We start from the raw sequence: 26,259 nt of genomic DNA on the forward strand, positions 1-26,259 counted from the left end.
TGAGCCAGCCAGCCATTCATTCAGTCAGTCAGCCAGACAGACAGACAGCCAGCCAGTCAGTCAGCCAGTCAGACAGACAGACAGCCAGACAGCCAATCAGCCAGTCAGACAGACAGTCAGTCAGACAGACAGACAGTCAGTCAGCCAGTCAGACAGACAGACAGCCAGACAGCCAATCAGCCAGTCAGACAGACAGTCAGTCAGACAGACAGACAGTCAGTCAGTCAGACAGTCAGACAGCCAGTCAGTCAGCCAGTCAGCCAATCAGTCAGACAGCCAGTCAGTCAGACAGACAGTCAGACAGCCAGACAGCCAGTCAATCAGCCAGTTAATCAACCAGTCAGCCAGTCAGTCAGTCAGACAGTCAATTAGCCAGTCAGTCAGCCAGTCAGACAGCCAGCCAGTCAGACAGACAGTCAGACAGACAGACAGCCAGTCAATCAGCCAGTCAGCCAATCAGTCAGTCAGTCAGCCAATCAGCCAGACAGCCAGTCAATCAGCCAGTTAATCAACCAGTCAGCCAGTCAGTCAGCCAGCCAGCCAGCCACAAGATGGGGTGGGCAGGGGCTGCCACTGCGACTGTAGTTTATCATTTATGCTCCTATTACCTTTTCTCCTTTGGGGCCCAAGTCACCCCTTTCACCTCTGGACCCCTAGGAGGAACCACAGGAGAGAATCTATGAGTTAACACCATGGGGGGAATCCTGGAGTGTTTCAAACTGAAACAGGCACAGAAGCAGGCTCAGAGGGGAGGAGACTGGTCCCGGGAAGGAATGCTTTGTGACATACCTCCTACTTGGACCCTAAAGACCTCTTACAGTAATAGAGGACAACCCTTAGAAGGTTCTGGATCCCAGACTTTCTCTTATCCTCTAGGACATGTGTCCTTAATGTCTGGCTGGGGTTTTGTGTTGCCCCATTTTTGACAGATGACATGGTTGTGTGGTAGAAGTTTGGTCTTGGACCCACACCTGTCACCTTCCCTCAGCACCCCGTTCACCTCCACCTGCACGACCCTCAGCTGCTCACCTGCTCCACGTGAGGGCCTCTACCTCCACCGGGAGCTCCTCCCGACCTGCCCCAGGCCTGCCCCAGAGGCCCTCGCTTCCCTCTCCCAGCCACTGACGGGGACGGGGCACATCTCGGCCTGCTGGCTGCAGTCGCCGCCTAGAGAGACCCCCGGGGACCCCTCTGCTCGTCACTGACCCCAGACCTGGCAGCCCAGACCAAGCCATCAAGACGGGCACCAACCTTCTCCCCTCTGGATCCAGGGTGGCCCTGAAAGAAAGCAAAGGTGCGTTGACAGTCAGCCCCGGAGGACCGGTGGGTTTGGTGCCAGAGGGAAGGGAGGCCTGAACGTGGAGGTGAGACGTCTGCACGTTGCACTGCAAGTTTGAGGGGCAGGGGTTGCAGCCGTAAGTCGAAAGATGTCCCTGAGGGCTGGGTTTACACCAGGCCTAAGAAGAACACTGCTCTTCTGACTCCCCCAAAGGCCTGAACAGAAGTTTCCACCTGCTCTGCTGTCCAGAGGCCTAGCCTCGCAGCTCAGGAGACCAGCAGGAATGCCTCCCTGCACCCCCACACCCCAGGGCACGACATCCCCCAACGGGCCGGCAGAGACAGGTGCACTCTGACACTGGGCTCTCCAACATCTGTGACAGTCCCCAGCCCAGGATGCAGCCGCCCAGTCCCCGTCTTTACAGCTGCTCCAGAGCCTGGGAACGTGTGTCTGGACCAACGCACTGACCTTGGAGCCCACTGGTCCTCTCGACCCTGGCAAGCCCATCACACCTAGGTCGCCTTTTTCACCCTGTGGGAATCAGAAAAAGAAGAGGGAAAAAGAGCTACAATGACATTGCCTAGAGAAAGTGAACCAGGAGAGGCACGGGCAAGACCAGGGTGGGAATGAGGACACTGGGGCTGGCCTGTGACTCTGAGGACCCCAATGCTGCCTAGCTTACTTGCCCGAGACTGCATGCTCCACGCTTCATTCTGGTGTTTGAGATTAAACAGAGAGTGAAATTATCCAAGGCGGAGACTGTCTCCAAACTAAACACTCACTAAGATACTGTAAGTGGACTGATGTTCAGTCTTCCAGAAAGGGCTGTGAAAGGTAGGGGAGAGCATGTGCAGGCAACAGGGCTTCGAAGGACAGGGTCTCAGCGCCCCCCAAAACTTCCCCTTCTCTGCTCTTTACATAGGGATAACCTTTCAGATATTCCCACATACTCTTACCCTAGGTCTGCAGCCAAGCAGAATGAACAAGAGACTCTGGGTATTTACCATGGAGGCTGGGGGCTAGGACTCATGGCTGGGATCTTAGAATGGTTTACAGTTGGAATTTTCAGTAGTTTCTGTGCTAAAAAAAAAAACCCTCTAAAACAGCACTAAACAGCAAAATATATGGTGAGCCCCAAACTTAATTTTTAATTTTTTCAGAAGTCACAGTAAAAGTAAAATTAAACAGATGGAATTAAGTTTAAAACATATTTTATTTCCTCTAATTAATTTAATCTAATTATCTTTTCAACATGTCAATTAAAAATCACTAATGAGGGTTCTACATTCTATTTTTGATAATAAATATTTGAAACCTGTTGTGTATTTAACATTTAAATCACATCTCAATCCAGGTGCGAGATTTTCTTCCAAAACACTTGATCTGTATTTAGGTTTCATAAAATTTATAGTTAAAGAAAAAAGCAGATTCACACACTCAAGCCACTCCAAAATAATTCAATGTTTTCCAATAACTTCCCAGAGGAAAGGTTTTTCAATTCAAACTTAAAATTCAGTTCCTCAGTTGCACAGGGCACATTTCAAGGGCTCAAAAGCTGCACATGGCTGGTGGCTGCCACGTTGGGCAGCTCAGCTCTGTATAGCGGATTTTTAAAGAAATATCCTTGGGACTCTTCCTAAGAGGACTGGGAACAATTTTCTATCCTCGTAATAAGTACAGCCAGTAAGTGAGTCACAGCAGAATGTGACATTCACCTGCCCGCCCCTGACTTCTGCAGGTCACATTTCTAAGTCATGGCTTCCACACCCAACAGTCCAGGATCAAAGCGAGAAAAATGTACCCAAAGATATGGGTGTGGACATGTTGGCTTTTCATAACCTGCCTGAGGAAGGGGGTTGTACCAGCATTTGGTGATCTCTTTCTGAATGTATGAATTCAGCCAACTCCCATACCCTGACCCCCAGCCCTGCCCAATGAGCAGGACAGGCCAACAGCTTTCTGGACACCAGCTCTCTGGGGTCACCCCAGGAAAGCTGAATAACTAACTGCACGTTAATTCTCAGGACAAGGAGCACCCTCATTCCCTGCCGACCCCGCAGGAGCAGAGCTGTGGGACTGACCAAGACCTTGGGTCCAAGGGAAGCAGGAGTGTCTGGGGACCTCCGGGCAGACCTCGTGCTCCCTTCTGCTCTCTCCTGCCTCCTCCCCCAAGCCCCGCAGGAAGGAAGCTTCACCCACTATGGGCCAGGGGCCAGGGGAGCTGCCACCTGCTCCCCTCTGGTTCTGACACCACGTCACACTTACCCTGGGGCCTTCAGGGCCGGGCCAGCCGACAGGCCCAGGCATGCCAGGCACCCCGGGGGGGCCAGGTCTACCCTTCAAAGACAAAGAACACAAGTCAGGACAGCTAGCTTTGTTCCCCTGCTTCCAAAGACTCCGATTTGTCTCTGGGGCCCAGGGGGAAGTGTGGGCCTCCAAGCGTGGCCCCAGGGCCCCCATCCCCGCCCTTAGAAGACTGATGGTGTAGAAGGTTGGGTCACTTGGGTGTAAGTTGAAGCCCTTGGTCACGTCGTGTCCACACACAAGACTTCCACTCATGACATGGAAGGTGGTGGGGAAGGGGTTCTCAGTGTCTCAGCTCTTCCATCGTCATCTTCTCCACCCCCCACCCCCGGTTTTCCCTGCATGCCCCCCAGGAGGCAGCGTGTGGGGAGGGACCACGCCTGGAGCTGCAGCGATGCTGCTGGCACGCCCTCCGCGTCTTCTCCCCGGCTCGGGTGCCACCTCCCAGGGCGTTCCCTCCTTGCTGTAGCAACTCACTCCTGCAGCTGCGACAGCAGAGCCTGAGAGGTGCTCGAAGCTGCCTGGCAGTTTACGTACCTCTCCCTTCCTGCAGCCCACAGCCCAGCTCCCTTCTGTCAAGGCAGGATGAGTTGTTCTGTGGTACGATGCAAACTCCAGGGCTCCCCTAGGGATCAGCCTGAGGCTGGATGTCACCTGATCCCACCCGTACACCGGCCTTCTGCCCCTGCCCCTCTGAGGCCCCCTCCCCTCGGGCTTCTCCTGACGGAGCCCCTCGATGGTTCATCCACTTGCACACAGCCTGTCCCATCTCTGTCTCTGTGTCTCGGAACCCCTGACGTAAGCTGCTGAGCTGTGGGAGTGTGCCCCGCGAGAGCCGGGGGGAGTGGCCCCTGGGGGTCTGTCCTGACCTCTGCCCCCACTGGCTACTTCCAGTAAGCCTCACTGGAGATGTGGGAGGCTTGGCCCCTAAATCAGAGATCACAGATGCTGGCCTGCGTACCAGGTTCTCCTCCTGCCTCCCTCAGCCCTTCATGGCACTTGTCAGTTCTGAGCTTGGGGACCACGCCAGCATCCTTCCAGCCCAGCGCTTCAGACGACCACCAGGCCTTGGCTGGAGTTGCCAGCTGTGCCCTAAAGAGCTGGAACTGGGCCTGGGAGCGAAACCATTGTTTCTGTCTGACACTTTACTCCAGTTTAATTGAATTGACAGGGAGAGTCATTTTGTGCCACTGACTGGGGCCCTGGAGGGTTTATCTGCTGGCCGCAGAGGCCGGGGGATATTTGGCCAGGCTTGGCAGCCTCCAGCAGACGTCGGAATGCTGGCAGGAGCAGGTTGCATCTCCAGATTGCACGGTGGGCTACTGTCATGGGGATGGAAGAGCCATCATCGACCACCTGGGTATCAGGGCCGTGGAGGTTCAAGGCTGGTCCCCACCCACTCCCAGGGTGCACACACTCACACACACACGGGGCTTGTTCCATACCTTCCTTCCTGGTCGGCCTAGCTCCCCCTGTGGATGGAGAAGACAGGTAAGCAGAGGCTGTTTGGAGGAAAAGTTCTGGAAGCAGAGGGCTCAGCAGGGCTGATGACAGGGCATGCCCCTGCAGCTGGGTCCCCGGGCAGCTCACAGCACCCTGGCCATGTCGGGGGGCCATGCTGAGACCCACCGGTGGGGTCCTACACTCACAGCAGCCCGGTCTTCACGGAGCCAGTCCTCACCCAGAAGGTGGGATTAGCACATGCTTTGAAATCTCACCCAGAAACTACTCCGTGGCACCCCGAGAAAACAGGCTGCGGTTACCTAGGAGACGTGGGATAAAGAAAGCGGTGGCTCATACCTTTTCTCCCTTTGGTCCTGTCTTGCCAGGAAGCCCTGGTGGGCCCTGCAGAATCAAGAGAAGTGAAGAAAGTGAACATCAGACCAGGGCAGGATGAGCGGGGAGGGAGGCGGGACGGGGTGGTGGGGGTCCTGGTACCCTGGGTGCCTGCATCGGTGGCCCTGTTCGCTCTGCAGACTCAGGGCTCCAGGCACCGCAGGGAGGACCCTCCAGCCCTCCAGCCCAGGCTCCGGCTCCCCCAGCTTTCCCTGAGCTGTGTTACTGCCATGCTCACACACCCACGCTCCGTGACTGTCATTTGCTCCCTGGAATTCTTGGGTTGCCTGAAACATAATGAGGGCTTGGTGAGAGCAACTAAAAAGTCTTGCAGAAAGGCTACTGGCTGAAAGCAAGATGCCTCACCACCTCTCCTACCTTTTCAGCTGCTCCTACCAAGTGTCCCCGACAAGAGGAAGGGGTGCTTTGCACACAAGAGCAGCGGACTCAGAAACTCCCACAGTGAATTTGAAGAAGCCCTCAGTGGTACAGCAGAAGCCTTCTGTTTGAAGACGTTAAGGACATGGGCAAGGAAACGGTGCACCTGGGCCCCACGGCCCGGGAGCGGGGCCGACTCCCGCTCAGGGACTCCGGCACCCGCTGCACTAGAGCCCGGCACACCCACAGCAGAGCGCCGCTGCTCTCTGCTCACGCGTCTGTGAAACACCTAGCTTGCCAACTGTTTTCCAAGCTCCCCAGGACAGCAGAGAGGAAATCCATCAAACCCTGAGGCCACCACTTCATCCCCAAGACCTGCAGGTGGACATGCCTCGCACAAAGCCTGTTTGGAATAGGGTTTCTATAATGCTTGTCCAAATGACAGACGGCCCAGCCCCCAGGGCCAGTGTTTCCTGAGCCGATTGCACAGTAGAACCCCCAGGGATCTTTGAAAATTTCCAAGGGGCACAGGCATCAGGGATTCTTGAAGCTCCTGGTGGATTCTGATGTGCAGAAAAGTTTGGGAACCACTGTCTTTGGTTCCCAACAGAAACTCCTTCTGTTTTAGGAGGGAAGGAGGGCGAGTTTCAACTCCACTCTTTTTCCTTTTCCAAGCCTCCATTTTTTCCATTTCTTCAAATGGGCTAGAAATATTTATTGTTATCAGGCCAGCATGCTCTACACAGCGGGACTGCACATGTGCTGGAGATTGCAGTCTGATGGCAGCAGGGACCCACTTCCCTTCTCGTGCTCTGTGGGTTCTCACACAGTCACACACTGTCCGCATGGACCATGAGAGGTGGGACGATGGAAATTTCCCGAGAGGGGATCCTCTGGTGCCCACCCTGTCCTTGCACAGATTTTCCAGCCTGTCTGTGGCAGCTCTGACCAACTGAGGGTCCGAGGTCCTGTTTTCCTCATTGCATTCAACAAATCTGCAAGGGGAACCTCTACCCCCCATGCACGGGTGTGGGCTGGGTGCACGTGAGCAAGGGAGACAACTGCCCTGCTCATAAGATCAGGGGCCAGTTCACTTTTTCTATAAAGAGCCAAAGAGTCAATATCTCAGGCTTTGCCTCTGATACAGCAATGCTGTCACGACAGCTGAACTCTGCCCTTCAGCACAAACGTAGCCAGAGATGATCAAATTTAATTGCAAAAACAAGCCGGTTGAACCCCTGGATCATCGTTTGCGGATCCCAGCCACAGAGCTTACATTTTATGGAGGGTAGACCAAAAAGATCAGGCACCAAAGGTAAGAAAACTCTAACAACAGGAGAAAACTATGCAGAGAATGAAGACGGATCACTGGCTGGAGAGAGACAGGGAAGGTGCCTGCAGATGGGGTGGGCGGGGGAGGCGTTTCTGTGTAGGGGTGTGCACACTGAGTGACCAGAGAGCTGGTCACACTAAAAATCAGGGGGAAGAAGGTCCCAGACAGCCAGAGCCACAAGCACCAAGGGCCTAAGACCGGAACAGGCTTGGGGCGCTGAGGACCAGAGAGATGCACCGTGGGCAGTGGCGGTCGTGTGAGCTGATGCAAGAGCTGCGGGCAGGGTCCCTCGTGCAGGGGCTTTGCTCCAGGATGAGGGGTCTGTCTCAGTCCTCCGTGATGGGAAGCAGGCCCAGACCCCAGGCCAGGGGACGTCCCTCCTTCATGGATCCCCTCTCCCAGGCTGGCCAGAGGGGCGGGAGTCTGTGAGGCAGGGTCTCTGGATGGAGGGTACTCTTTGCTGGCCTAGAAAATCCTTTCTCTGGCATTTTGCTTGTCCCTCACCCTTACTTTAGCTCTGGTGGGGAGAGATGGGCTGCCTGGTATCTGGGGACCCAAATAAGCTTAGGGTAACATGTTCCTTGTTGTCTCCATTTTTCTGCCCTGAATGCAGGCACCCCTGCATCCACTGGTGGGGTCCATGGTCACACTGTCATCAATGCTTGTCTGATGATAACTATATGATAACCATGCCCAACTGGGTAGCGCCTCACTTGGTCACCCCAGAATCCAGTATTGCAGGGGAAGCTATCAGCCCCACTGTACACATAAGGAAGTCAACAGGAAAGCTGGGAGGCAGAATTCACCCCGGGAAGAACCAGTTTTCTATCCACGTGTCTCTGGAACTAGAGGCAACCCAGGGAAGGAAAACACCCCATGTCACATTAGAAAGGGCAGCTCTGCCCAGTGGTTATCCCTGCTCTGAACAGAGGCAGGGGAGAGGTCCTGGGGATGCACTGACCTGGGGGCCCGGAGGCCCAGGGGAGCTGAGTGACCCTTGCACACATGGGGGTTCCTGCGTGGTCTCCAGCTCCAGGATGAGATTCTTCATATCTGGGGAGAGAAGCTTCAAAGCAAAGTGACACAGGTTACAGGTCAGACTTGGGGGACAGAAGGGTCACACCCCTGGACACAGACCTGTTCCACAGTCCAGCCCCTAGGCTGGCAGTTCCCCAGCACCTCAGTGGGCATCCCAAGAAGGCGACTTCCGGGCCCCCCGTTCCTGTTCTCTCACCTGCTCTGGAGACAAACTTGGCTTGAACAGATTATAGCAATATAATGTCTCTTCAACACAGTATTGGAAGTCCTAGCCATAGCAATCAGACAAGAAAAAGAAATAAAAGGGATCCGAATTGGAAGGGAAGAGGTACAACCGTCACTCTATGGAGACATAATGGCCACTTGGGATGTGTAAGGAAGCTGATTCAGGGGCCTCTATCCAATGTCCGGGGCAGCACTGGCCAACAGAAATAAAATGTGATACACCTGTGTCTCACATTTTTCTGGTAGCCACATTAAGAAGATAAAAGGACACAAGTGAAATTAATTTTAAGAAGTATTTTATTTTACCCAATATATCCCAGATATTATTATTTCAATGTATATTCAACATAGAAAGTTACCGAGAATCTTACATTCTTGTAAATGCATCCAGTGTGTATTTCATGCTCAGAGCACAGCTCAACTGGGACTGACCATGTTAAAGGTGCTCAATAGCCATGTAGGGCCAGTGGCTACTGTCCTGGATGGTAGAGGTCCAAAGGCTTCTGGAAAGATCTGAGCATCTCAAGTCCCCGGAAGGCCCTGGCCTGTTGTCTTCCACATCAGCATCCCAAATCTCGCACTTTCCTTACCTTTTCCCCTCTTCCCCAGTTCCATTTCCCCTCACAGGACTATTCCATGTGTCGCTTCATGGAGATGGTCTAAGTTAGATACAGGCTGTGGAAGGAAATTTCACTTGGGGAGAAGAAAAACAAAAGGGGAAATTCTTGGTCTGGGCCACTAATGGGACCCCAGAAAGTCATAAATCCACCTCATTGTTTTTGAGAAGATGGGGCACGTTGCCTAGTCCAGTTCCCTGAGAGTCTTCTCCCAGGGAGTCTAAGACAGTGGGAGAACAGACATGCACCCCAAACTGCAAAGTGTCCAAATGGCAGAGGTGCGGGTGGGCTGTGCGGTGGGCCTGGGGCCCGGGTTTCTGCTCTCGCCCCCAGCCCTGAGGTACTCACCGGGCTTCGGCCCCCTCGGAAGAACGGTGGTGGGAAGAGCGGGGGCGGAGGAGGGGTCAGCAAGCAGCATGCTTTGTGGCTGCCACGCTTCTTCTGGTCCAGGCCGGGAAGGGCTGTTCAGAGAAAAGCACTGCTCATTAGTGCGGGTCAGCAGTAGGGCCTTTGTGTGACCCCCGGGCCCAGGGGGAGACCCGCATGCCACCCCAGATGTCCGCGTCTGCTCTCCAGCCTGTTAGATGCGAGCATACCTCCTGCTTCTCCTTGACGTAGCCCTCCACCACCTTCTGAGTAAGAGAGCAGCTAGTGCATACACTGCGACCTTAGAAGGTCCAGGTCTCCTTCCCCAGATGCTGACTGTTCACTTTGTAGATAGGACAAAGAATGCAAAGTTCAAACAGACTCAAAATGTGCCCCCCAACTAACAGGGAGAAGTCAGTGTCTGTTAATAACCTTGATATTGTGCCTGGAAGGAACTGTTCGGAGCAGCAGGCAGCCAGGGCTGGAGGCAGTGCCAATTAGACCCAGAGCCACGACTTCAAACACGCATTTGACTCCAGACTCTACACACACATTCGGGGTCACCCATGCTCACCAGAGAGCGACAGTTTAATGTCTTAAGATGTGAGTGTAAACTAAAAATAGAGTTATCATATAATCCAGCAGTCTCACTCCTGGGCATATATCTGGAGGAAACTCTGGATAAAGACACCTGCACCCCAATGTTCACAGCAGCACTATTTACAATAGTTAAGACATGGAAACAACCTAGATGCCCATCAACAGATGACTGGATAAAGAAGCTGTGGTGTATTTATATGACGGAATACTACTCAGCCATAAAAAGTAATTAAATAATGCCATTTGCAGCAACATGGATGCACCTAGAGACTGTCATTCTAAGTGAAGTCAGACAGAGAAAGACAAATATCATCTGCTATCACTTATATGTGGAATCTAAAATAGGACACAAATGAACTTATCTACAAAACAGAGACAGACTCACAGAAATAGAAAACAAACTTATGGTTACCGGGGGGGAGAGTGGAGGAAGGGATAAACTGGGAGTTGGGGATTTTCAGATACTAGCTATTATATATAAAATAGGTAAACAACAAGGTCCTACTGTACAGAACAGGGAACTATACTCAATACCTTGTAATAACCTATAATGAAAAAGAATATGAAAAAGAATACTTAAAATATAAAAGCCAACAATTATTAAAAGAAAAAAAGACATGGGTGTAAAGAGGTGGACTGATGGCCCTGGATCCTTATAGCTTTGATGTGACGTGGAGACTTGCACATGTTCAATGTCAGCGTGTGTTCGGTGTTGAAGTTCACCTCGCAGAAAGGACACAGATCCTAAGTGTCCAGCCCAGTAGACTCCTGTACAGGGAGCGCGCCCTGGAAGTGGGTGCAAGGGCCCAGACACAGCATCGCCCGGCCCCCAGCAGCACCGTCAGCTCCCGCAGGTCCCTGCACTGCTCCCTCCCCACCGCCCCTGCCTCCAGCCCTGAGGACTCCTGGGGCCTATGTTTGCACTTGACATACATGTCAACCTCTTGGGTTCTTTTTGTGTTTGCAGCTGTTCATGCTGCTGACTAGAGCTCCCCTGTGTGACTATGTGTCCATCCCATGGCCGCTGAACATCGGATGACACCGCCACACCCCCACCACAATGGCTAAAACAAAAAGGACCAAAAACATCCAAGGTTGCCAGGGTGTGGCACAGCCAGATCTCTCATGCGTGGGCTGGTGGGAGTGAAAATTGGTTCAACCTTTTTGGAAAACTGCTCGACACTGTCTACTAAACCTGAATGTAGGCACATCGTTTAGCTGAGAAATCCACTCCTAGGTGCTTACTGATGGGAAAGTGGGTGCACGTTCACCCAAACACCTGAACGAGAACATTCTCAGCAGTAAGATCCATCATCGCCAAAAGCTGTGATTTTTCAACTCCCAGTTTTAGTCTCATGATGTGCCCTGGCCTCCACGCCTTCAAGCCTCTGACCTCGCAGAAAGGCTGCCCCCCGCCCTCTCAAGCCTCTCAGCCCTGCACCCACTTGTCAGTCTTGTCCCCCAGGGGCCAGCGCTGGCCTTCCCTTTCCACCCTGTGTTCCAGGACCTTCCTCAGACATCAGGCAACCGATAGGTGCTCCCCAGAGGGCTCTAGTGTGGGGCTGCATGTGTCAGCTCCAGCGCCCTGGGAGTCACTGCCCTGAGCACACACACACCCCCTCGTGTCTCGAGGACCCGCATCCCTCTGGCTAGGCCAGTGGTCCTCAGCCCCTGGAAGAGCCCCGTTGGTAAGAAATATTATTTAAAGTCCCCTTTATTATCCCCAAAATGAAATTTACAAGTAAAAGACAACACATCCATGCAATTTACAAAATCAACATAATGCTCTGAATGTAACATAAAAGAGAGCTCTTTTTTTACTTCTTTTTACCATAAAAGTGATTTAAGGTATAAAAATATGCATATTTGATTATAAGCGTTCAGGCAGAAGCAGATGGGAAAACGAGACAATGCAGGCGGAGGCTTGCGCCTGTGTGTGAGATCACAGCCAAGGCCAACACGGCAACACGGAAGCTTCAAGGGCTGGGTCCGCTGTGAGGCGTGGGACTTTCTCAAATGACAGACAACACCGCCTAAAAGTCCCAACCAAAACAAACACAGGCATTGCTCAGGAGCCTCAGAAAACGCAGTTTAATACTAGTGCGGTTCTGCAGAGAGGGGTGTAAAAGAGAATTAGGTTCTAGGATGAGGTCATCAGAAAAGGCGTGAATCTTCCCTGTGACACTTCAAGGTCGTGTGGCACACGGACCCCCCATTTATGTATGGTTCTGACCTGCTCTTTGCAGGAAACGTCTCACCCAGCCATGTGACAGCCGAAAATGAAAATGTTCAAAGTAGCCCCATTAGGGACGGTTGGCTTATCCCAAGCTTGGAGCTGGCTCGGTGACAAACAGTCCACAGAGCCTGGTTCCCCAAACCCAAGACAGCATCTGCCCAGGCTGCTAGGTTAACAGGGACCCCAGGGAGTTCAGAGAAGCGAGGAAGAGGCAATGACCAGCTGGGAGGGGCGCGGAGGCTTCCCGGGAGAGGGGGCATTCGCGCTCATTCTGGAAGGTCAGCTGGGGTACCTGGGGACCAGCAGGTGCACGTGGCGACTGTTTCCAGACCATCTATGGCCCCCGTGCCTCCCTGCAGCCTACATCCTGCGCGGCCCACCCCTGATGAAAGACCCTGTCTCCTTTAAAGCCCCTTCCCTCACTTCCTTCGGGAAGCAGGAGCACCCTCAGTGGACACACACCAGCAGCTGCTCCTCCCGCTGGGGCTTCTGCCTTGTTCACCCCCCATCTTCCGCCCCCCTCGACCCACTTCATTTCAGCAGGTGAAGACCATCTATTTCTGCCCATCCCTCAACTCCCTGGAGATGTTTGTGTTTAGCCCGGTCCAGTTTATTTACAGCTCCTGCCAGCTCAGAATATTTCCATCAGGTGGACGTGTTTGTGAACAGCTCCCCCCTGCCCCTCCCTCCCAGCCATTAAGCCAGGACTTCACATGTCTATTTTGGTGTCATCCCAGTGGCCTGCGGGTTTCTCTCCGGACTGTGCTGCCTCCAGGGAATCATGTCCAAGATTGGGTCCAGCCTGGAAAAGCCCCAGGGGCTCACTTGTAATGGAAACGATTGTACGAGCGTGTGTGTGCGAGCACGCGCGCACAGGGCCTGCAGAAACCTGGGGGGCCCCACGTGGCTCAGCCCCAGGTAGATGCCTTGTAATTTGAGGACTGCTTGCCCCAAATTTATAGACACCAAAGTCAGATCGTGTGTGTGTGCTGCCAGTGCAGCACCACATCGTGGGGAGAAACAAGCCCGAGCCCCATGCAGGCTTTTGGGAAACGTTTGCTTTGCTTTGCTTGCTGCTGGCTTTGCCTTTGGATGCAGCACCCGCTTGACTTTTGGGCATATCCTTGGAAAGTGATTCACTCCAACGCACCCTCAGAACGTAGGGACTTGGATCAAAGAGTGTGAGTCCGGGTACAAGTGACCGTGTGACCCACGTGACTCCCTTCTTGAAGCTGAGACTCAGTGTCCCCGCCTGCACCATGAGGAGTTTGGCCCAAACCATCTCCAAAGGCCTTTTTTATCCCTCCGGTCCCAGGACCACCACCACATCCATGAGGACCTCTCACTCACAGACTGGCCCATCAGCAGGGCCCTAGGGACAGCCTTTTCGGTCTGCCTCCTTCTTCTGCATCTGGTGGCACCCCCTCAGCCAGTCAAATTGTCATTAGGCGGCACTGAAGGAAAAAAGCGACCCTAACATCCTGCCTTTGCAGGCTGGGGAAATCACAGGTGCGGCCACTCCCTCCGACCCCACAGCTGCTTGCACTCAGGTCCTCACGTCCTCCTCCTTTCTCGGTGCCCCCACCCCACCCCCGCCACCTGGTGGAACGAGCAGGAGCCCGAGGGGAGGACAGGCGCGGGCACACACTCACGGCATCGTGTTCTGACAGCAAGTTAGGTGCCTCAGCTGCAGCCACCTTCTCACATGATCTGGCTGCAGTTTGCCCGGTTTTCTCTGGTTCTCCTGGGTTCACGAGTTCCAGGGAAGGCGGCTCCCTACGACTTTCCTTTCACCCCACTCCCAGCACACACACCTTGAAGAACAAATTCGGATCCTAACGCTTGAAGGTGTTCACACTTCTCTGGAAGTCCACGGATGTGATGGAGCAGGCAGGCCTGTGGGGGGCAGGTGAGGACACAACCTACAACGAAGACACTCGCCCCAGGGACAGTCGGCCACGTGACCCAAGCCAGGCAGCCCGGAACGAGATGGAGGGCGTCTCGGCAACCCAAAGCCAGGGGTGGCCCTGGACCGCACAACACCACGCCACTTCGAAGCCAAGAGGGCAGCAGCTGCCAGCCGGCCAGTCCGAACCAAGGTCACAAGAGGGGCACACACAAGTGTGCACACACACACACACGCACATCACACGAGTGTGTGTGCCACGGTCCTCACAGACTCCGTCAGACCCCTTTGCACTGCAATCCAACGCCAGCAGAGAAGTTTCAGATTTAAAGGCTGCTGAAAGCTCCCAGAGCAAGTCTGCTTTCCAAGGGTCCGTTTTTCCACACAGCGCACACACTCACTCACTCAACTCACCCCGGCAGCAGGCTGAGTAGCAGAGCAGTCCTGAAACCATGAGCAGGCGAGTGAGGCTGAGGGCCGGGCCCGTCATCGTCACCGGGGGGCCAGGCCCAGGCGGACTGGCCGGGGCACCGGATGGAGGCAGGCTGAGACGCGTCACGCCCCCAGCGCCCCGGCGCCCAGCCTGCCGGGCATCTGGGGTGGGAGCTGGCCAATCCTGCTCTGGTGTTGCTTCTGCCCCAGATGCCAGGGGTCCGGAAGCCAGTCCTGAGCTCCCGGGAGCAGGACGGGGGAGGCAGCGCTGTGGCCTGGCAGGAGGTTGTGCTGGGGGCAGCTTGGGAGAGGGATGGGTCCTTGGGGAGGGCCCGGGGTTGGGAGGCGAGCTTGGGAGCCCAGGATAGTGATGGCCCTGCAGCTGAGAGGAAACCGAGTGGAATCCGGGAGGGGGATGGTGTGGGGGGACTCAGCCTGCCTCTGCTCCACGGAAGGTCTTTGTTGCTTCACCACGTCAATGCCAAGGTGCTGCCAACAAAGCTAAATTTAATTTTTTAAATATATTTATATGTTTACAAAGGGCTCACGGGGCAAACTTTAGCTGGAGCCTCCTTATAAAATGAATGATTAAGTGACATATACCAGATGCATGTGTCAATCTGATACTTTGTAGGCACCCAGTGCACAAGCAGGCGTGCGTGCACACACACACACGCACACACAATTACCAAGATTATAGAAGACAAGATCATTAGTACTTCGCAGGAAGCACTGCTGTTGTAACCACCTTAGTAAAGATCAAGAGTTACAGCGGGAGTCAGCAAATTTTTTGGGGAAAGGGCCGGATAGTGAGTGTTTTAGACTCTAGGAGCCACGTGGCCTCTGGAGCAACTCTGCTGTTGCACATGAGAGCTTCCCGAGACACCCCGGGCAGAAATGCGAGTGGCCTGCTGCAATGGCACCTCACTTACAAAAACAGGAGGCAGGCTGGATCCGGCCCGCAGGCTGTAGTGCGCCAACCCCTGAGCGAAAGCCTCCAAAAGAAAGGATGTTTCCTGTATTCATTCATTCATTCGTTCATTCATTCATTCATCTACTGTCTCATTCATTCAGAAATACACAGTGAGCGGGGACCAAATGCCTGCAAGACACGATGACCAGACATGGCTCCCGCCCTTGGAATGAGTCATTCGGTGTCGAGGAATGGAGTCAGGCAAACTCAGGCTGGAGTCCTGGTTTTGCCACTCACTTGCTGTCTGACCTTGAGGAAGTTATTTACTTTGTCTGAGCCTCAGCTTTCTCGTCTGTAGGGAGGGTATGGAGAAATCCATCTTGCGAGCTCGTCGTGGCTTTTGGAGTTCCTGGGCATAGAACAGCAGCTCTTTTATCAACATTTCCGTAGGTAACTTGCACAAGGTGGAGAAAGAAAGGTGGCTACCATGGGGCTGGGGTGTCTGGTGGTGGGTTACAGGAGAAAGTGATGGGTATAAGTTGGGCAGGGGATACAAGTGAGAAAAATCAGGGAAAGCTTCCTGGAAGAGGTGGCATTTGAGCTGCACTTTGCAAGCAGAGAAGGTCTGCTGGTACAACAACGGGAGGGGGAAGGGAGGGCAGGGAAAGGCTCTGCTCCTTCTCTGGGATGTTTCCCTTGATTCTCAGAAACACAGAGTCTAAGACATCAGAGGAGACAGTGCGGGGGGCGTGGAGAGCTCGGTCCTGAAACCCAGACCATTACAGAAAAGTCTTTTGCGTCACATTTTCTGAAATACCCCAGTGCCAGGTCCTGTTCCTATGGCTCTATTTTTCAAGCCTCATTTCAAAGATCCTTGGAGATGGACGTTTTGCCATTTTTAGCACCCAAAGCATCCATTTTTTACCACTGGCATCAAACTTCTTCTCAAAAGGTTTACACAAGACACCACTCCGCTATACTTTGTTTCATTATTGTCAAAATGAAGGGGACTGACCAGATGATGGCAGAGGTCCTGTGCAACCCTGCAGGCATCTGAATCGTTGCTCCGAACCCAGTGTCTCAGGCTGTCTCTCTTTTCTGTTTCTCCTTCTGCCATTCTCTTTCCTGCCCCAGGCCCATCCTCCATCTCTCTGCCTCCCTATCTCTAACTTTGTCTCACTCTCTGTCTCTGTCTCCCCAACGAACAGTTGGATTTCCTGAAGTCAAAAGCCTGGATGTGAGCTCACTCCTTAACCACCCCTTCAGCCAAGCGTGCTGGCCTCCAGCCCCGGTGCGGCCAGTAACCTGCTGTGTGACCTTGAACAATTCACTTCCACGCTGGGCCTCGGTGTTCCCAAATGTAAAATGGGAGCATTGGACCACATGAGCTCTGAGCCCTTCCTTTCCAGCCACAGCTTCTTCCAGGGGTGGTGACACCCGAGACGCAATGGTCCTTCATGAGGGTGCTGGACCGGGATGGAGGACCACTCCCACTCCCCTGAGAGTGATTCCTGCCCTCCAGGCAGCCGGCCCACCGGGCTGCCCATCCTGGGCCCAGCACCGGCTCGCCACAGCAGGGCTGCCTGCAGAATCTAATTGATAACAAAGGTTTCCGAGCCCTTCCTGCAGCCATCAGCGGGTGTCATATTCACAGTATTTTGTCTTAATTGCGGCTCTGGGATTTATCACCCAGGCCAGAAGACCACTTCTGGAATACTGCCTCCCGGGCACTGGGCCAGAGCGCCTGTCCCCGCTGCGGCCATGCGCAGGCCTGGTTCCTGCTGCCCCAACAAAGCAGAGTCTGCTTTACATCTTCCTGCTGTGTCTCCTGCCCTTGCGGCCCAGAGAACTTGTGTGGCCTGGATAACTCGGCGTCCTTCCAAAGGAGCCAGGGTCCCAGTGCACATTTGGGGGCAGAGCCCCGGGTCCCGCCAGCCCCGGGCGCCTGGGTCTGCTGTCCCACCCCCAAACCTGGGTGGGCAGAGAAGCAGGCTGGAGGATCTGGGTTCAGCCTTCTCACTGCCAGACACCCTGTCCTTGGCCTGAGTTTGGTCAGGCTCTCAACCAGGCCTCGACCTCGGGCTTCCGTGACAGCCTTGCTGAGTCGAGTTTTAGCAAGAACCCACTAAGTCGATTTAGAGAGAATCCCCACCCCTGGTATCTGATCACCCTGGCCTGCCTTCAGCTGGAGTCCTGCTAAGAGGCTTTAGCAAGATCCCCTACCCTTGATGTCTCCTCTTGGTGATTTTCCAACCACTGACACCCCCTCCCCAACCTGCTCCTTGACTATAAATCCCCACTTGTTCTGTTTCATTCAGAACTGAGCTCAGCCTCCCCTACTGAGACCGTCCTGCCTCCCGGGGACATAGTCTGCTTCAAAGACTTCCCTGTCCTTTCAACAAGCATCAGAACCATCTTCTCTTTGACACAGAACCCATGTTTTGCACACGGGGGAGCCCTGACACGGATTCGACTTGAGCTCCCAAGCCTTTACTGAGCAGTTGCTCGTGCGGAGCCCTTGCTGTGCTGCAGGATGTGGGGTGAATGCACCCACAGTCTAGCCTCTGGAGGGCAGAGATCTCTTCTCATCTGCTAACTCCAGCCGACTGATACAGATTTCCTGGGATGCTGTGTAAAGGAGGACCCTGAGGAAAGGGTCATGCCTTACTGGTAATTGCCTCCCTGAGAGGAGAGGCGGGTGTGGCAGCTGCGCTGCGTCTTTGCTGGCCCTGGTCTCGCCAAGTCCTCGTCATGCAACAAAGACAACGCTGGACTTGGCATTACTGAATTATTAACATTGTTGAACCCTCCCAGCAGTCATCCTCCATTCCCAGAGGAGAAAAGAGCTCTAGGAGAAGCCGGGTCACCTTGTGCAGGCCACACAGCTAGAACAGTCGGGGTCCGAGTTCTGCAGGACTCTGGCCCAGCCCTGGGAGAAGACGCCCTGCTGGTGGCCGTTTCCCCAGCCCCTGGGGGGGGTACCCGTGTCAGACTGCTCCCCCACCCCCACTCTTCTCACTGCTCTTGTGGACCCGGCCCTTCCCTGGCACCCGCTCCTAACCCCCAGCCACTGACTTCACATCCCAGGACCTCTTCAGAGTTGGGGCTGTATTCCCCCCAAGATGTTTGACCCCACCGGCCAGACCTACCCCTGAGAAGTGGCCGCACTGCCAGGCCCCCTCGGTGTGGGGACTGGGGTCGTGGGACTGTGACTCTTCTCACCAATGGTTCTGCCAGGACAGGCAGGGCCTGCATGCCTGGACGCCAGGGGGAGGCCGGCCACCCCCAACCAAGGACACTGGACTCTTGGGTGAGCAGGGGATACGTTTCGATTAGACTAAGTCTTGGAAATGCTGGTGCTTCTCTGTCACAGCAGATAGCATCACCCTAGCCCGTGAGTGAGGTGTCAACCATGGAACGTCCGTGAGCACCCAGGGCCCTTCTCTGTTCCCCAAATCACCACGCAAGGTGTGTGCCTGGACCATCACTTTTGTCTTCAGATGAGGCTCAGAGATCCATGGAGGCGCCTGAGGTCACACACAGCCAGCAGGTGGTTGGCCAGGTGTCTTGCATTGAAGATATCGATTGAATCCTGACATCTGACCCTGGGGACTTCTGAAGATTTGGTGACCAGCACAACATGGTGACTCGCCCCACGCCCCCAACTCCATCCAGAGAGAATGGGCAGGGACTCAGAAAAAACAGCAGGTGTCGTCCCAGCCAGATGGGCTTGGAGGCGTTTCCAATACCCGGTTCCACGTCTTGCTAATCAAACCTCACGATGACTGATCTTTTGATCCTAGTTCACTGGTTCATAAATGAGTTGTCAGTCCGAGTGGCTTCCCTGACTCTCCCGGCCACAGGGAGGGTTCGGTCATTTACCTTCTCTGTTGAATAGTCTACTCTTCAAAGAGGGCAAAGGATCTGCAACTCATTTTGAAATCCATCAAAAAAATAAGATGGATAAACACACAGGGGATGGAGTAAACACCACAAAAATGATAACATTTGCAGAATCTGCAACATCTACGTGGTGGGTGCATTTGTCTGCAAGGCTGCCACAGCCAAGCACCCTGGTGGTTAAACAACAGGAATTTGTTTTGCACAGTTTGGGAAGCTAGACGTCCAAGGTGAAGGTGTCAGGAGGCTTGGTTTCTTCCGGGACGTCCCTCCTTGGCTTGCGGATGCCTGCCCTCTCCCTGTGTCCTCACGTGACCTTTCCTCTTTCCCAGCGTCCCTGCTGTCTCTTTGTGTGCCCAAATCTCCTCTACTTGTAAGGACACCAGTCCTATTGGACCAGAGCCACCCGTATGGCCTCTGTAACCTTAATCACCTCTTTAAAGGCCTGTGTCCAAATACAGTCACATGCTGAGGTCATGGGGGTTGGGATTTCAACATGCACATTGGGGGTGAGGGTGAGACGCAAGCCAGCCCGTAACCGGGGGTATCTGGTGCTCCCTGGGCAATTCTTCCCACTTGTTTGAATGCTTGGGATTTTTCATAATAAAATAAAATGTAAAAATGTAGGTAGGCAACAGAGAACCAGAAGATACCTCCACAGGGTTAGGATCGCGGTGGGTGGGTCCGGCGCCCTTGCTAGTGAACATCTAGGGGCTGCGAGGAGCCAGGACACCAGCGCCATCTGGAGGAGCCTGTCTGCACTCAGAGCAAGGAACTGAACCCCCAGGAAGGACAGGAGACAGACGTTCTCTTCTGCACCCTTCCCCGACAATACAGACGCCACACTCCCCAGGCTCCCCAGGCTCCCCAGGCTACAAGGATGAAGGAAAACCACCTCACACTGGCCATTATTTTATAGTAAGTCACATATCAAAAGTGACTCCCTTGACCCTCCTAGACTGCTGGTGGAAATGTATTTGGTGCAACCGCTATGGAAAACTGTATGAAGATTCCTTTAAAAACTGAAAATAGAGTTAGCCTACGATCCAGCCAGCCCACTTCTGGGCATACATCCAGAGAAAATGCTACTTCGAAAAGACAACTGCTCCCCAATGTTCACAGCAATACTATTTACAATAGCCAAGACAAGGAAGAAACCTAAATGTCCATCAACAGGTGACTGGATAAAGAAGCTGTGGTACATTTATACAATGGAATACTACTCAGCCATAAAAAGAATGAAATAATACCACTTGCAGCAACATGGATGGACCTAGAGATCATTATTCTAAGTGAAGTAAGCCAGAAAGAGAAAGAAAAATACCATATGATATCACTTATATGTGGAACCTAAAAAAATGACACAAATGAACTTACTTATCAAACAGAGACAGAATCACAGACATTGAGAACAAACTTATCAGGGGGGAAATGGGAGGAGGTGGAGGGATAAATTGGGACTTTGGGATCAGCATATATAAAACAGATAAACAGCAAGGTTCTTCTGTATAGCACAGGGAACTATATTCAATATCTTGTAATAGCCTATAATGAAAAAATATTTGTATATAAATGTAAAACTGAATCACTATGCTATACATCAGAAATTAACACAACACTGTAAATCAACAAAACTTCAATTAAAAAAAATTGACTCCTTTGTGTACAGATTCAAGGAGACAAACTCATCTCCCTTTCCTCCCACCAGGGAATTTTTTTGGACCTTATCTGAAGGAAGGCATCTGCTTTTCTGAGTTCAAGTTCTAATTTGACCAAATGGCATGTGGTAATAGAGAGGAAGGGTGAGGCAATGTTATTAGGAGCCAAGGGAACATCAAGAAAGCTCCCCCAGGCTGGCTGCGCCTTGGCTCTGAATTTGATTACAGCGGCCGGGATAAATCAGCAAGTCCTGTTACATCTTCTGCTTTGGCTTGAGGAGGGAGGCCAGGTTTCTAGAGTTATTTGGGAGATCTAGCCAGGACAGAGACAGACTCCTCCAACTGCACTGGGCCCAGAGGCTGGCTGTTGCCAACATGCGCTGACAACTGGGGCCAGGTGGAAAGACCCTGAGTTTCCACCAGCTACGTTTCCATGCCTTCATTTTTTCATGATGACATTTCAGCGCTCTGATTACTTGTGATTCAAAACCACGTGGCTCCCTTAACCCTTTCCCTAGAGCCCCCATCCCTGCCCACCGCCTCTGGTAACTGTTATCCCAGGTCCATGGCAGGTGGTCCCTGGGAGCTCTGGCTGCCCATTGGCACATTTCCACCCAGTGGTACATTTCCACCCAGTGGTCTCATGAGTCACTCAAATCCCTGTATTCCAGAAAGTGGGGGATCTTGGGCTGACCCCTTTGGACTCAACTGAGCCACAGAGCTTCTCGAGTGAACAAGCTGGCAAGACGACCCTTAGACATTCTAAGCAGTGCTAAAAATTGTGTGATTCCACCATTCGGGAAATTCTGAGATCCCCATTCCCACTGCTAACTTGGGTCTTTTAAAACAGACTTTTAAAGACAGAAAAATCCCACCCTGTGCTCCAGATGAGAGACTGCTTTGTGTGCATATATGGGATTTTGTTTAATTGTTTAAAATAGGGAATACCTTCATGTGATTCAAAATTCAAAAAGCATACATGGGAGAGCATGAAAACTCTCCTACCCCTGTCCCAGTTCCAATGATTTATTATCAATTAATCTCCTGTGTAATCTTCCGTAAAGATTCTACGTACACAGAAGCAAACAGGTAGGTACATTTTCTCCTCTTGCTCTTACTATTACTTGTAACGAAATAGTAGACCTGTGATTCTCTCTCTTGATTCCTTCACAGTATTTCTAAGAGCTTCTTCTGTATTACTACAGACAATGCAACCACATTCCTTGCTATGGCTGCATAATATTCCTTCACTTATAAGAACCATAATTTGTTCACCCTGCCCTGCACTGATGTGCATTTGGGTGATCTGCAAACACTTGCTGATACCAACAACGATACCATGCAATAACCTTCTACATGCATCTTCGTGCATGTTGGTAAGTGGGCCCGCTGGACGAGTTCTTGAATAGAACTGCTGGGTCAAAGAGTGGGTGCGTTTGCAGTTTTTACACAGGCTGCCTAATTTACCTCCACAGTCTCCAGCAACCCACATTCTGTCCCACAAGCAGAGGACGGATGAGCATATCTGTTTTCACACACCCTTGTCAGCACTCATGACGTCAGATCTTTTGAATTTCACCCATCTGACATATGAAAAATGGTATGTCAGTATGCTCCTCTTAATTTGCATTTCTCTTATGGTGAATGAAGCGGGGGGTATTGCCACAAGTTTTAAAGCCATGTGTATTTTTTCCACTTTTCCATTAGGTTGTTGATCTTCCCTTATCAAAAAAAATATATATGTATGCATGTGTATGTGTGTGTGTGTGTGTATATATATATATTTACACACACTTACACACAAAGCAATATTTTATGATATGACTTGCAAATATTTTCCCCAGTTTGTTTTGGCCTTTTTACATTGTTTTTTTCTTTTTAATTGTTTTTCCCACATACAAAGTCTATCTTTTTATGTAATAGAACTAATTGTAGAAGACTTTTTTTTTATAGCTTCTGGGTCTTCCCCCTACACTAAAGTTACTCCCCAAATCCCCCAAGATTTCTTCTAGTAAGTTTATAATTTCATACTTTATATTTAAATCTTAATTCATTTGTGATTTATTCTGGTGTAAGATGTAAGTTTGTCTGCTTGTTTTCCAGAAGATATTTCACACGTGCTGAGCACTGGCTCCAACAGCCGTCAGGGCTGTAATATTTTCTCCACTTGACAGGTAAGTACACTGAGGCTTGAAGAAGTGTCCAGGTAAGCAGCGGGGTTGGGACTGAACCCAGATCAGCTGTGTTCTTATCCTCATTGCTCCGTTCATACAAACTGCACCCCGGACACCACGAGGGTGACTCACTTCACTTCCATTGACTGTTTCATTTGTTATTTTAATGTCACAAACAGATGATGGGCTCCTTGTGTAAGTTTGTCTTATGAATCTTCTTGTTCAATATAAAACCTAAATACACAGTAGGCGGCGCAATAAAAATTGGTCGTTCGATTGTTGGGAAGTGTATCAAAAGCTATATATTTCAAGTAAGACTCATAAGTAATCTCTGTTTAGAGACAGAGACAGATTTAAACATAATAATAGAATAATCTGAATCCATTCAAATGGATTTTATTGCCTCATTTAGGGAAAAAAAGGAACAAAATGCAAAGTGGCAGCAGACGGGTATAAGGCCGCAAAACTGAGCATGTTTGTCAAGTCAGCCGCCACCGGCTGGCATTCCATCTGAAATCTCCATGTTTAATAATCTGCCTCCGATCTCCTGGGAGGACCCACGCTGGCAGGCCTGGTGACTTGGCATCGCTGTCCACTTTGAAGGGGGCAAGACTGTCATTTCATATGAGGCAGATGCGGTGTGGACAGAGAGCCCGTTCTCCTGACACAGATGAATTAGATACGGGAAGTGGCTTGTCTCACCAGTCGGGTCCCTGCATGGTTGTGCAATTTCCAACCTGGGGGAGGGGACGCCCTCCGGATGGAGTGCCCCGGAGCGGGGGGAGGGAGCTCCTTGGGAGCTCCCCTGCCTGGGAGGGGCGCCTGCGGGTGCAGCTGAGCGCTCTGGAGCTGAGGCACCGTCCTCAGGTGTGAGCCTGTGCTTTCCAGGTCCTCGAGGTCTGGTGTCGCCATCTCAAGGCACAACCATTCCTGAGTAGTTTCTACCAAAATTTCTACTATAGTAGGAAGGAAGCACCCCAGCGGGAGGCAGGCAGCCCGGACTCCAGCTGTCTCACCGCATTCGGAAGAACCCATAACTGAGAACATGCCTGTGTTCCAGGTGCCGCACAGAGCTCTGTGCTGTTACACTGCCATCTGACGAGGCAGGCTCTCTCATCCCCACTTTACAGAGGTAGAAACTGAGGTGCTAAGACCACTTGGCCAGGCTCACTCGGCTAGTGGGTCACGAGGCTGCCACTCAAGCCCAGAGCTGTCTGAACGTGCGGCGTGTGCCTCTTCCTCCTGCGCTGTGGGCTCTCAGGTGCCAGTGCTCGGGAGAGGAGCACGAGGCAAGACCCCTTCTTTGCAGAGGAGCCGATTCTGTAAATTAGCAAGCAACTCATTAGCCAAAAAGTCAGAGCAAGTCTACGGCTCAGAGGCTCTTTGGAATCTGGCCCAGCCCTGCGCTCTACAGATGGGGAAACTGAGTCTCCCAGAGAGTGCATGGCTGGCCCAATGCTACACGTGTCCCCAAGTCAACAGCAGGCCAGAAAGGTGACCAGGTTCCCCGAGGTCCACCTCAGGGCCTGAGCCTCTTAGAGAACCGGAAACAGGCAAGCGGACAAGCCTGCTGGCTCACTGTCCTCCACCACCTTCTGGTGGGACCTGGGCAGGAGACACTGAGCAGCAACCCCACGGCGGTCAGGCAGGTGTCCTCTGACTTTCAGGGCTGTCCCATCGACTCAGATTATTGAAGGAAGAAAAGAAAAGAAACCATTTGCTCAGACAGTTTGGGGAAAGCCCTTTCAGGGCCCGAATCATCCAGACAGCCTATCAGCCTCCCAGTGCCCCTTCACAGGCAGGTGCCACCCCTACCCGTGGCCCCTGACCCTCAGGACGCTCGCCTTCCCAACCGTGAACTTTGCCCACAGTCACCTGCCTGATACAGCTCTTAGGGAGACAGACAAGAGGGAAAGGGCTGTCCTGGCCTGGAGCCCCCTAAATCCTGACCACTAGTCTCCACAGCAGACAGTTTGGTTTCTGGATGACCACAGAGAATCTGGAGGCCTTTGGGGGGCCCACCTGTGGGGTTCACCTTAGAACAGATGATCTCAGACACTGAGCCAGTTCTGTTTGGGCACAAAGGGCGGCCCAGTTTCAACTCAATGATAACGACCCCCGCCCCCACCCACAGGCCCCTTATAGAGGGGACAAGTCCAAACACTTGAACAAACCCGGAGTCCCAGGAAAGTAAAAAAGCCCCAGTCGGGCAGGTAGGCCTCCACAGGCAGGATGGGCACCGTCACCCCATCCCTCACCCTCCTGGGCCCCGAGACCCCCGTGCCAGGTCTGAGACCCCTGGAAGGTCCCTCTCGCAGCGTGTGTCCCAAGAGAGGACTCCCAGCTGCAGCAGGAAAGCTCCTGGCTTTCTTTCTCCAGACTTCCCAGAAAGTGATCAAGAAGGCCCAGTGAGGGGCCGCAGGACACGTGGGGAACGTGGCAGGGAGGCCCGGGGGGTGGGGGGAGGCCTGTCCAACCCCTGGTCTCCTTTCCTGCTTTTCTCAGACCTCAGCTGGTTCGCAGTGCACAGCCCTCAGCAGCCACCAGGCCCCCCGCAGCTGTCGCGGCTCCCAGTACAGTCCCCGCTTGTGCTTATGTTGGTCGCCGTGGAGACCTAAGTGCAGGCTTGAATGGAGCTGACCGCTCCCAGCGGGCAGGAGATGGAACAGGGCCAGGTGTAATTTTAGAGTCATCTGGGGAAGCCGGTCACCACGGTAAGAGCCTCCTTCCCTGGTCCACAGGTCCCTGCTTTGGGGACTGGTTCACAAATGCAAAACAGGTCAAAGCGGGGCCTCTCTTCTGGCCTTAACCCACTGGAAATTTTAAGCAAAAAGCTACTGTTTGGATTGTATTGGGGACTTTTGCCTTTTGCCACAAAGGCACCTTAGGGGAAATCATGACTTCTTGGCGTGTGTAGAGACACTGTCGGGTTCTGGAAATAATCAGAGAAAAAGTTTACACGTTGCACACCAGGCACTTTTCAAAGTCCTTTATGTTCATAATGAGCCCACTTAATCTTCACAACTGCACTATGAGTGAAATCCTTCTTTTAGCCCCATTTCAC

At 52.6% G+C, this 26,259-nt stretch overlaps 1 protein-coding gene across 4 annotated transcripts in view; it reads right to left on the bottom strand.

Annotated features, from left to right (window-relative positions):
• COLQ (collagen like tail subunit of asymmetric acetylcholinesterase) overlaps positions 1-26,259 on the bottom strand; it is a 53,877-nt gene that overhangs the window by 19,262 nt on the left and 8,356 nt on the right. For 2 of the 4 annotated variants that reach the window (XM_072944826.1, XM_072944950.1), the window contains exons 2-9: positions 9,359-9,471; positions 8,092-8,196; positions 5,384-5,428; positions 5,029-5,055; positions 3,545-3,616; positions 1,748-1,810; positions 1,252-1,278; positions 609-653 (exon numbers count right to left, since the gene is read on the bottom strand). In XM_072944826.1, the coding sequence (XP_072800927.1) occupies positions 609-653; positions 1,252-1,278; positions 1,748-1,810; positions 3,545-3,616; positions 5,029-5,055; positions 5,384-5,428; positions 8,092-8,196; positions 9,359-9,471 (497 nt within the window). Of the gene's footprint in view, positions 1-608; positions 654-1,251; positions 1,279-1,747; positions 1,811-3,544; positions 3,617-5,028; positions 5,056-5,383; positions 5,429-8,091; positions 8,197-8,267; positions 8,426-9,358; positions 9,472-14,532; positions 14,816-26,259 lie in introns of those variants that run through there. The other 2 variants (XM_072944999.1, XM_072944882.1) reach the window with 2 other exon arrangements.

Source organism: Vicugna pacos, chromosome 1 (assembly GCF_048564905.1).
Source record: "Vicugna pacos chromosome 1, VicPac4, whole genome shotgun sequence".
Lineage (NCBI taxonomy): Eukaryota > Metazoa > Chordata > Mammalia > Artiodactyla > Camelidae > Vicugna > Vicugna pacos.